The sequence below is a fragment of the Pleurodeles waltl genome, chromosome 1_2 (genome assembly GCF_031143425.1).
Source record: "Pleurodeles waltl isolate 20211129_DDA chromosome 1_2, aPleWal1.hap1.20221129, whole genome shotgun sequence".
In the NCBI taxonomy this organism is placed as follows: domain Eukaryota; kingdom Metazoa; phylum Chordata; class Amphibia; order Caudata; family Salamandridae; genus Pleurodeles; species Pleurodeles waltl.
Genome location: NC_090437.1, coordinates 330,834,387 through 330,847,191, shown reverse-complemented (window position 1 = coordinate 330,847,191; position 12,805 = coordinate 330,834,387). Strand labels below are relative to the sequence as shown.

The following is a 12,805-nucleotide window of genomic DNA, read 5'->3' as shown; positions in this document are numbered from 1 at the left end:
GACAGAACAAAACAGTTTCGCAAAACAAAACAATTGTTTGTAGCCTTCCAAAAGCCTCATGCAGGGAATCCTATATCCAAGCAAGGCATTGCCAGATGGATAGTGAAATGTATTCAAACTTGCAATATTAAAGCAAAAAGAGATCTACCTATTATACCAAAGGCGCATTCCACTAGGAAAAAAGGCGCAACAATGGCTTTTCTAGGGAATATACCTATAAGGCAGCCACATGGTCTACGCCTCATACATTCACAAAACATTACTGCGTAGATGTGTTAACAACACAACAAGCCACAGTAGGACAGGCTGTATTACGAACATTATTTCAGACAACTTCAACTCCTACAGGCTAAGCCACCGCTTTTGGGGAGATTACTGCTTACTAGTCTATGCACAGCATGTGTATCTGCAGCTACACATGCTATCGAACGGAAAATGTCACTTACCCAGTGTACATCTGTTCGTGGCATGAGACGCTGCAGATTCACATGCGCCCTCCCACCTCCCCGGGAGCCTGTAGCCGTTATAAGTTGAATGAAAATTGTACATTTGTAAATAAATACTATTTTTATACACATTATGTACATACATACTTACCCCATTGCATGGGCACATTTACTATATTCACAACTCCTACCTCGCCCTCTGCGGGGAAAACAATCTAAGATGGAGTTGACGCATATGCGCAATGGAGCCGAAAGGGAGGAGTCCCTCGGTCCTGTGACTCGAAAAGACTTCTTCAAAGAAAAACAACTTGTAACACTACGATCCCAACACTAGATGGCAGGATAATGCACAGCATGTGAATCTGCAGCGTTTCATGCCACGAACAGATGTACACTGGGTAAGTGACATTTTCCATATATATATAAATATATATCTTCACATGTGTTGTACTTACCATGCATGATAAAGGTTGTGCTGTAAAGGCGTGCATGGTAATATCATACATCCCAGGGGGATCAGGTAAAACAGTTTAATTCTGGAAAGATGTCCGCATTCAGCTGACAGAGGAAACTTTTCATAGAGAGCAAAATCGTTGGGCAATTACTGTCCAGTATCCACCTAGTACTTCCCATTAAGATTGTTCACAGTTTATGCTATCATGTTTGGTGAGTTTCTGCTCTGGAGGCAAAAAGTTCAAATTCATAATCCCTCCAGTAATCTTACTCTGCTGCTTTGCAACACTAAGGTTCTGCCATCTAGTTTGTCATTATTTATATCACTGCATGATCCTTCAAAGGAAATTAATTGTATTTACTTCAGCTAGTAATACTGCCTGCCTTGTATAACAAGATTCACTATTTCCGAGCTCACATTTACTGCTAGACTCCATCATAGCTTAATATTGACTAAGAATAAATACTCTTCCCTATCCTCATCTCTTAGGATACCGACGTAGGTGATTGGATACTTTAGGGAAGGTGTGTAGCACTTTTAGCACTAAAAAACGGGTAACAAGTTAATCTGCTGTTTTATAAAGATACAATAGACCCTAGTAGAATTGAATCAAGAATTTTGCTGAAGAACCTCATGAATCCTAAAGGAGAGATTATTTGCCACCAATCAGGGGGCCTGCTCTTGTCAGATCAAAGGGTTAGCGTAGCGGCTTATCCTTTAGAACTCACTAAATTTGAATATTGTCACAGGGTGTCGGTGCAGCAAACTTTGATTTTTAAGAAAATTACACTTTAAAGAAAATAAATATTTCCCCTGCACAGGATATGGTTACCGGGAGTCCACACATTAGTCGATATCTGATGTGTAAATGTGGACAGACCAATGTTACTCAAAGGGATAGAGAAAAGAAATAACACTGTCATCTGTTAACAGTCTGGTTGTAAGAATCCAAAGTATACGTTCCAGGCACATGCATGTTTATTTTTCAGATATTCAGCTCTGATATATAATCCTTTTTGCCTCTATATACCAATCCTGATTTTGGGCTATTGCTCTGGTATTTGCCTTGCTATTAATTATCAATGTTACATTTACCATTTTTCTGGTGCATGGCTATCGCCAGATCATCTCACACCACCAGATGGGTTAACATTGGTGACATTTCCTTAGGGATACCCACTAGTTTGTGTAAAACTCTGATTAATAGTTCCCAGAAGGCTTATATCTTTTGACAAAGCCACATAATGTGATAAAATGTGCCACCCTGCCCATATCTGAGTAGGCACCATGAGGAATCTCTGTACCCAAAAGGGCTTAATTTGTGCCCTAGAGGGAAAAATGCATGTAACTCTTTTATGTGTATAAGTCTAAAACTGGTCTTAATTGCCACCTCCCTGAGACACATTATGATGCCCTCATTAAACATCCCTTTATGTATGGTGTTAAGCTTAATCATGGCTTCCCCACCCTTCCACAGGAGGTTCTTTAAAACACCAGCTCTTGTTTAAAAAAAAAAAAAAAACATCCGGGATCCAGGAGGGGCATTTTGTAAAATATAAAAGAAAATAGGTGGCACAATCATTTTAAAAACAGCTACCCTTATGGACAGGGATAGCAGAAGTAAACTTCATTAGATCATTCTCATCCAAATCGGGTTGAGCAATACCTCTAAATTGTGTTTCAGCCCTGGGAATGCACACACCTAGATATTTAAATCTCTCTAGTTTCTCTCCTAAACTGAAGACCCTGTTATTCAAAGGCCATCAATCACTTTTTGGCTAAGTATATATTTTTCCTTATTCGCTCTGAACCCTGAGAACCCACTGAATTCATGAAAGATTTTGGGGAGTCTAATTACTGCCATCTGAGCTTGCTGCATACAATAAAATATAGTTGGCATGCAACAATATCCTATCTTCATATACGAGGCATCATCGAAGGCCTGTAACCTGTTTGTCTCTACAAATTCAGTATTCCAGAATTTCCAGTAACACTGCAAAATGATGTGGTGATGAAATTAGTCCTGCTTGTCCACCTAAGGTATTCTCTATTTAGCCCGTGGATAATTATTCTCTATTTAGCCCAGCATGTTTAGGGCCTTTGCCTATATTTTCGAATTCCAATGACATAAAAAGCACTTCAGCTCAATCAAATGCCTTCTCAGCGTCCAGTCACCGTATAGACATTGGCTACTCCACCCACCTTGTCATATCTAAAAAGGTGTACAGAGTTGGGAATTTGGTTGTTAATTTGGGAGGCAGTGACCACTACCAATTTAATAAATACATGTAAACTGGTTAGACCCAAACACACTTCTTAGAGAATCTTTGCTCAAACTATGGTAAATATGGCAGAAGTAGCTGGCAATCCTTCGGAGACTTACGTGTTAAGTTTAAGCAGTGCCAACAATTTTGAAGTAAAGAACACAACACAATAACATTTCCAAAATAGTTTAAATAAATAGAGAAAAGTAAAAAGGTTACAAGGGTGTCAAAATTAGATAAAGGGCACTGGAGATATATATTTTTAAGGCAACAGCATGCTTAGAAAAAGTAAAATGCTATTGAAAAACAACAGATCACAGTTGACTGGGACCTAGGTGCAGTTTCAGGCTCACCTCAACAAAGTGGATTGTCGATACATCAAATGGCTTGTCCCGGTCATGGAGTTTATATTGACACACAGTCTATTGAATGGAAGTCAGAACCTTTTAAGTGGGACAAGATCCAAGGCTGAAGCAAGTGAGGGTTCCTCTAAGTAGGATATATTGTCATTTAGCTATCCCTGAAGACCTTGGTTTTAGTGTTCAAGTATTCTTTATTGAATTTTAAAAAAGGATAAACAAACTCAAGGACAGTTTGGTAAAGCAATCGAAAGAGAAATAAGTTGTGCCTAAAAATACAATCTATGTTACCATTGTTTCACTGAACCTGTCCAGCACAAAGGAGAAGGAAAAAATAGGAATGTAAGAAGAAAGAAAGTAAGAAAAGAGAAAAGAGGATATATACTCTGCCATAAGTACAGTTAAGTTGTCGTTTATGAATGCACAGTATATTAAAAGGGTATGATGAGCAATGAGTATATATATAGAGTGAGCGGGTGTGAGTGAGCTAAATGTATAATCAAAGGCTACATGCCTAGAGGTTCTGAATAGAACACCTTAGTAAAGCGTACATTAAGACGTGAGTAAACAACTAAGTTGGGGGGCCTATAATTGGAGGTGGTCTGAATGATAAGTATAAAGATTTGGTAAGGGTAGTTTAGATGCTTTGGAAACCATATGGCCAACCCTGCTTAGGTTATAGATAAGGCTTGGAAGTGAAGGTTCGATTTTAAACGCTGGGTTTTTAGATAAATGAATTTGTAGAAGTCAAGATTATCCAAGTGAAATCGTGTTTTCAGATTTTAGAAAGGAGTGGGGTTGTCTCGTCAAATAGATGTTTAACCAGGTAATTCCTTTCTCAGATCACTAGGACCACATTCCCGGATGACTGTTGATTTTAATTTTCGATTTAAACCATACGGATGTTAGGTTGGAGCTGTGAATCTTTATTTTAGAGTGGTAGTCCATTCTTGGTAAAGCTTTTTTTTAAATATTGTAGTATGTATTTAGAGTGGGGAGGTTGTAGTTGTCCATCATTAGTTATGCGTAAATGTGTTTATTACCTAGTAGTGATTTCTCTACATTCATCCACTCAACCAACTGAATATTGTAACCATTATTATCACACCCTGTGCCTATAATATTAGTGTATCTCTAGTATCCCTCTTTGCAGTCTGGGTAGCAGAAATAATGTTTTGACCACAAAGCTGTCTCCTCCACATGCTTGCAATTGCAGCATAGCATCCCTGTGTCCAAGTCTCGCCAATCAGTAGTAGTATGTATCTTTTCATTAAAAAGAACAATCTTTAGCACATCAGAAAACCCTGGTCATTCTAGTATTACATATTTCCCCCACCTATAAATGTACATATATCGCCACCAAACTTAGGGCCTGAATTAGATTTCGGCGGTGGCGTTACTCCTTAACAAGTGTGACGGATATCCTGTCTGTCAAAATCTAAATCTCATTAGTAACCCCTCCGGCAACATATAATTCAGGCCCTTAGTTCCTATAGTAGGCACAGTGGGCTTGCATTTCAAAGGCATCTCAATCACTGCTTCACTTTTACCTTTTTTGCCCTAGCTCATTAACTTTTCACACTAAGAATTTGAGTTTGAGGAAAAATATTGTTGCCATTTAAAACTTTTGTCAAGAGATTGGGATGGAGCAAAGGACAAGCTACATATGCCCTCATTTCTAAGAATTTCGGGAATGGGTGGACAGCTCAAGTGAGAGCTTGTCACTTAATGCCTTAAGAAAGTCATATGTTTTCAACCGGAGTCGAACTGGATCCAGAGGGCACGTTTGGCACCAAGGGCAAACCCGCTGACAGGAGTCTAGTGAGGGTACCTCCCAGACCTGTGGGGGCCTGAAGGTGCTCCAGAGAGGTCAGCATACCTGAATATGAGGTGCATAGCCTCATAAAGCTCCTTGGTTAGGGCAGGGGTCACTCCTGCTCCAGGATATTCAAGGAGGCGTGGAGAAGACTTAGACTCAAGCTTTGCTGTTGGAATGCAGGTGCTTGGCCTCGACTTGTGGCATTGTTCCATGGAACTGCGTGGCATAGAAGGTCACCTAGCCAGAGGAATTCTATGTCATTGTTGGACCTGCTCCTCTTCCGTCTCTACCGAGTGGTAGCAAACTATTCTTAGTTTTTGGTTCACTCGATCTGCTTCTCTTAGCCTGGCAGTCACACTACCCAGTGCCTGTCTGTGGCCCTGCTGCCCTGCACACTGCCATGTGTGTACTGTTGGTTTTTGTACTCTGTGGTATGGTTTGACACACTTCCCATTACATAGGCTTAATAGAGACTGTATTTACCAGATTAGGCTGGGAGTTGCCCTGCTTCCAATTCTGCACTGCCTCTCTGCATCCTTTACTATATCTTCTATGAACACAGTGGGGTGTATAGGGCTGTCATCCATGACCTGCTTGTTTCTCTCTCATGAAGCAATGGTCAGTACCTTTGTAGTGCATCTGTCTGTAGAAGCTAAGGGAGGGAATAGGTAAGACAGAATTACTGGCAGTTTGTCTTTATATACCTGGAGGCATGAATGGGTAGTGCATCTTTAGAACAGGAAGAAAGTCCTTAAAAATATTAAACGGGTTTCTAAGAAAGCTACCCTCAGTAATTAGCAAACATCTCACTCAATATTAACTGTACTAACTCTAAAGATTTTAGCACATCTTGGGTAATGCACTTTACCTATTGTGCAAATATGTTTCTACTACATTCTTTTTTAATGTGTATTGTAAAAATAAGGTTTAGTAACACTCGTCTGTCTTTGACTTTTTCAGGAATTTGTCGTTGCATCCTCTGCATATAAATCACTTTGTGAATTTAGTTCTGAAGAACATACAATCCTTCATCTTCCTGAGCAGGTGAGCACGATGTCTGTTTTTAATGCATTAATTCTGAAATCTAGTTTTTGAACTGCATTGTTTTCTGGGCCATGTTAATAACTTTTCTGAGTACCTGTTAAATGTACTAGATTTTTCTTTTTGTGCATTTTGAGAGTCAGACCAGAGAAAGTATCCCTATAGATGCAACAATGAAATATCACAATTTACACAGCCTTCGTCCTGTAAATATATCATTTTTTGTGACAAGCTAATTTATAACTATAGCTACTTTGTAGCCCGGTGACAAGTTCTCAAATTGATCCATTTCCCCTCTAAGAAAGCCGTGCCTGTGACGGCTCAAAGATCTTCAGATTAAGGAATTGACAGGTGTGCAGCTTATCTCGTTGGGTTCCTGTCCCTTTCTGAATGCAGACTAGTACTTTTGATGTTATAAAAGGAAGAAATGCCTTTTAGCAGATCGTGTTAAGTTTTTTTCTTTAAAGCAACATGATTTCGTTGGGAATTTAGATCTGGGGGCAGTCCATTCTAGAAGTGTGCCATTTTAATATGCATGGTTCATCGGTCTATTTATGTTTGAATACTGAGTATATACCTGCTATTTGGCAGCCAGGAGCAAACTATGCTTCATCTCGCGAATTTCTTACATTAATTAAAGTTAGGCATTGCAGTTGGTAAGAAATGATTTACTCAACAATTCACACTACTTAGATACTACTTAGATACTCCTTCATCAAGAAATTAGGGGAAGAGTACTTTGTTTTTGGATAAAAGAGATTGCATATCTACCTGACCCTTAGACAGTTGATATCACATTTAGAAAGTTAACAAGTGGATGAACGGGAGTGATACTGTAACACAGTTCAACAATGAGTACATCAAAATGAGTGAGCCACTGTTATCAAAAGAAAATAATACATAGCTCCATCTTTCCAATAGTATTATTGCTTCATATACACTTTGAATGTAAACTTGAAGTACAAATGATATTATTAGTATGTTCAATGATGGGAACATTTGATCGAATATAACTACAGAGAATCAGGAGTATGTAATACTTAAGAGAGTCTAACTATCACACCCTTTGCCTCTAATAAACCATGAAGACCTTTTAATCTCCACCCCTAAAATTTAGAAAAAAACGAAAAATTAGAAAACATTCTTTAGCAACCCAGAAGTTTTTCCATTGTTCCCAGGTACATCCTTCCCCACTATCCACTTCCCTATTATGCTTTATACCAGTGGACCTTATTGGGATTTGAAAACTTTTGTTTCAAAGGTCCTGGTTTTCCCGGCAAATCGTGTACTGAGACATGTATCAACTAATGCTACACAGCTGTCAGGCTCCTCCAAGATAGAATACCTTGGCCACTGAGACTCATAATGGTGTCCTGATATCTTTGGACATAAAATAACACTTTTTACTTCTGTGCGCTCCTCTCAAGCTCCTGTTCCAAGCAAGATCCTGGAGACAGAGGTCACCCACTAACTTCAGCAGTTCTTACAGCAGCACTTACAGCCTGCGTTTAAACCCACCAGTGAAATATTGCGTCATAGAACTACTATCCCAAATAATTTCCCCAATCCTCTTAAATGTATTAGCTGTGGATGACACAATGACCACCCTAAATAGTTTCATAGCAGACTGCACAAATGGTTGGGTCTCTGAAACTGTACAAAAGTGGATCAAAGACATCTGCAAAGGACAGTCAATAGGTCCGAAATATATACAGCAATTCCAAGGGTCATAGCTGAGTCCATTGAAAGATTAACTTATTAAACTCTGGGTCCAAATTCTACACTTGAATATATACATCTTACTCTTTGCACTGTTCATAGTACAACAGCATTTGCAGTTCAAAATACAGGCGTATGCATGGATGGCCACTTGTTGCTAGAATGGGGAGTAGAGAATACGTGGGTATATTTCAAACATAAAAATTATTCAAAGGGTATCCGTGTATGGAAAAAGGGTATCAGTGTATGGAAGAAATTACTTGTTCAAAGGGTATCAATGTTTTGAAAAAAATGACTTGTTGAAATTCCCTTAATCCTGGCATACTTATAATCCAGCTCCTATACAGTGAGGTAGATTACTTTATTATTGTGATTCCAGCCCTAGCATGTATAAGGTAAAGTGTTTGATAGTCATACTCTAACTAGACATTTATATAAGGCTAGTTTGTTTGCATTATACATGTATGTAGGTCTCGGTCTAGCAGTCCTTAATGTCTTAGACTAAAGGCCACATTAGGAGTTTGGCGGTCCATGCCCTGCCATGATGGCAGTGGCCCGGCCACCATCGGCTTGGCAGTCTGACCACTGTATTACGATGCTAGTGGTCCCAGAGAGCAAAGACTGCTGCGGTCACACCTGCACCGTCAGGCAGTGCAGATCACCACGGTGACGAGGCAGGACAAAGGAGGCCAGCAGAGCCAGTGTTTGCGCTGGATACATTATGATGTTGCACAATGGGACCGTGTCGGTCCAACCACCACATTCTAGCAGGCGGAAACAGAGAATATATAGGGAGCAACTCACCTTCAGGCAGCATTACACATCTTGTGCCTCTATGGAGCCCATCACACACGTCCTGCTGCAGCTCATCGAAGGCACCCAAAGTCCATACCACCATGGACGCAACCAACGGTCAGTACACACACATACATGTGTCATTAATCTTAACAACTGATTGTTGTGCCATCATCCACATGATATGGGGGTCACAGTACGGGCACCATGTACATGTGTCATTGTGTCCACAGTCAGAGTCATTCACAGCAAATGACACATTCACAACCATTAAATGCTCTGACACTGCACTGCAACACTGCACAAAAACACACATCTGCCCATCTCAGGCACAGGAACAGTGGAGTGTACACAATATTGTGTCACACAACAGCAACATCACATCTACCAATGCAACTGACACCCTCACATTGCCAACATGCCATTGACTGTCATCAGATTAAACACACATATGTATGAATGTGTCATAGAATACACACACCCCTCTCATTAAACAGCTTTAAATGACCCACACATCACTCACCTTGCAACATGACGGAAGGTCAATGAGATGCACAATAGGTTGAGAGACAAATATGCAAAGCTTACTATGCAAACAATACATGCACAATAGGGATGGTGGCATCTGAAGCACTCAGGGAAGGATGCTGCCTTGGAACACATTTCACTTTGCATACGCCCTTCAAACAACATTTGCACAGGATCTGGCCCTTCAGGTATCAAAGGGACAAAAAATAGTATAGCCAAGTTACATGCTGTGGGAAACTGGTACCTTGTTACAGCCCCCCCCCCCCCCCCCCACCCACACACACACACACACACACACACACACTTTTTGCCTAGTTTCTGGATGCAACTTGGACTGGGGTGCACTGGAATCTTGCTAACCAGGTTCCCAGTCAGTGATCTTTCCCGAAAGGTAATTTGAAACACCCTTAACTACCACTATAAGTCCCTAGTAAATGGGTACAAAGGGAAAGGGTACCAAGGGTAGGCCCCTGAAGGCAGCAACACTGATTGTGCAACCCTCTCAGGCCATGAATCCAGATGCACCCAGCACTGCAATTGCAGGCTGGGTGTCCTAGTGCAAACCTAAAACACAGACTCAACATGGCACACTTCCTGTGTGCCCTGTCCACCATACACTGCATACACTATGGATAAGACACCCCTCTGTCAGGCCTTCCAGCCCTAAGGGAGGGTGTACCATATTATATGTGAGGGCATAGCTGCATGAGCAATATGACCCCACTGTGTCCTTGCCAAGGCTGGGACATAGTGAGTGAACAGAGCAGCCATTTTAATATATGTACTGGACACTGGTCAACACAAGTTCCCCAGTTACATGATGGCTGCTCTGAACCCTGGGTTGTTTAGTATCAGGGAGGTGACATTGTGGGCACAGTGAGACTCACTGTTGCAGTCAGACCCGGTTGCCCAGATGGGCCAGAACTGTCCTCCACATCCAGATGTCCAGGAGTATCATCCTCACTGAGGGCTTCATCCAGCTGGATAGTGGCAGGCTTTTCTGTGGCCTCTGTCTGCTCAGCGACAGATCCACCTGTTGATATAAAACATACAATGTTACTGGTTGTATTTTGACCACTACCTTCAACGGTTTAGAGTTACAATAAGCAGAGACCTTGTAGAAAGTTAAGTTGTAGTTAATCCAATTATGAGAAATAACCATGGTATTGGGTGTATTGACATGGCATGCATAAAGCATGCCAAAGCATTTTGACTTGCGCAGCTTCTGAGATGTGCAGATCAGGTGCACTTGGGAGGATGGCCTGAAAATTACATCATGCCACTAGTGCAACCAACACATAGGCTAGGCAAGATATGGCTTTGACCATTTTGAGCCTAGTTGAGTGTGATGCAGGCAGACCCAGGACTTTGTTGTATATGTGACTGGAGTCATCATATGCACAGTCTTGGCAACCTGTCTGCTGCCAATACCAATCTGGTGATGGAACTTGAGGCCTTAGGAATACTTTTTGTACACACTGGGTAAGGTGTCATTCCTGTCCTCTATAGTTTCATCTTGGGTTAGCAAATCAAGATGGAGCTATGTAGAATGACCCGCCTCTGATTTGAGCTTGATCTGTGATTGATCACTCCCAAGTGAGTACACTTTATTTGTGAGTTGACAAACAGGGGTCTTTGGACAAAAGAACACTGTGCTGGTGGTTGGAGTTACAGAAGCCGGACCTGCTGGGAGTTGCAGTCAGGTCAATCCCTGTACTACACACACTATACAAATGTTATTCCCCCAGGTGAGTTCACTTCTTTTAAGAGTTAACAAACAGGTTTATTTGGGCATTTGACCACTGTGCTGGTGGTTGGAGTTACAGAAACAAGACCTGCTGGGAGTTGCAGTTGCAATCAGGTCACTCTCTCTACAACACACACTTGACCAATGTTATACTCCCAAGTGAGTACACTTCATTTGAGAATTCACTAACAGATGTATTGGCGCATGTGACCACTGGACTGGTGGTTAGAGTTACTGAAACAGTTCCTTCTGGGAGTTGCAGTCATGTCAGTCCCTGTACCACACACACTATACAACTGCTATCCTCCCAGGTGAGTCCACTTCAATTGAGAGTTCACAAACAAGGGTATTTGGACAAGTGGCCACTGGGCTAGTGTTTGGAGTTACTGAAGCAGTGCCTCCTGTGAGTTGCAGTCAGGTCAATCCCTGTACTATACACACTACACAAATTGTATCCTCCCAGGTGAGTCCACTTCAATTGAGTTAACAAACAGGGGTATTTGGACAAGAGAACACTGGACTGGTGGTTGGAGTTACTGAAACAGTGCCTCCTGGGAGTTGTAGTCAGGTCACTGTGTCTACTACTCACACTATACACATCTTGGGTATTATATATCTGTATGCAGACTGCATTTAGCTTTGGGCGTACATTTACATGTTGAGATATACCATAAATCCTGGGATTATTTTTGTAAATTGAAAGACTAACAGATACCATTTGGACATATGGCATGTGATGGGCCTTGGTGGCTGTGATGTTGGGTCCAACATTACACATTGAAAGTGTTAACACTCAGATACTCTGGATATTGAATGTTGGTGGGGTACATGAACAAGGCAGTGGCAATAACTGAGCTGTGAGCATCCATGACATTGTATTTTGTGACATTTTTTGTGTTGTAACTTACCAGATGCAACCCCCCCCCAGGTATTTCTTGTCAAACGCTCAGGATGCAGGATGGCCACAACCTTCTCCTCCCAGGGAAAGAATATTAATTGTGAACTGGGAGGGCCACCGCCAGTCTTCTTGGCCTGCAACTGGTGCGTGGAGACCAGGGTATGGACCTTGCCCCTGAGTTCGTTTGACCTCTTCCTAATGTCCTACTTTGTGTGCAGGATGGTGCCTACAGCATTCACTCTGTTGATGATCCTGTCCCACATTTCCATTTTCCTTGGGTTTCTACAGTTGTAGTCTGAGTCCTGGGATATATTACCTGTCACCATTTGAGATATCCATGATTTTCTTTGGTCTCAGAATTCAGCCACAATGGTGATCCGAGCTTTAAGTGAAAAGTGAGTGCTTGATATAAGCCAAAGCAGTAGCCTTATTTTGAGTACAGTGGTAGCTGGCCTACAATCAACAGATCACTCAGATTCAAAGTTGCCCACAAATTTTCAGTGACAAGAAGCCAATCATTAAAAAGTGCACTTCCTAAAGGTGTGTCACAGCTCCATAGCAATCAGCCAGTGTTTGGACAAAATATATTTTTAAATATTGTGAGGCAGAAATATCGGAAATTAAGAGCCTGATAACGTCCTTGGCGGAGGGGATTACTCCATCACAAACATGATTGATATCCTGCCTGCCATATTACAATTTCCATAGGATATAAGGGAACTTGTAATACCGCGG

The 12,805-nt window shown here is 41.3% G+C and overlaps 1 protein-coding gene across 1 annotated transcript in view; it reads left to right on the top strand.

The window, feature by feature from the left end:
• Positions 1–12,805, top strand: part of FOCAD (focadhesin) — a 1,081,710-nt gene that overhangs the window by 423,293 nt on the left and 645,612 nt on the right. The window contains exon 18 of the mRNA XM_069239095.1: positions 6,303–6,386. Within this exon, the coding sequence (XP_069095196.1) occupies positions 6,303–6,386 (84 nt within the window). The remainder of the gene's footprint in view (positions 1–6,302; positions 6,387–12,805) is intronic.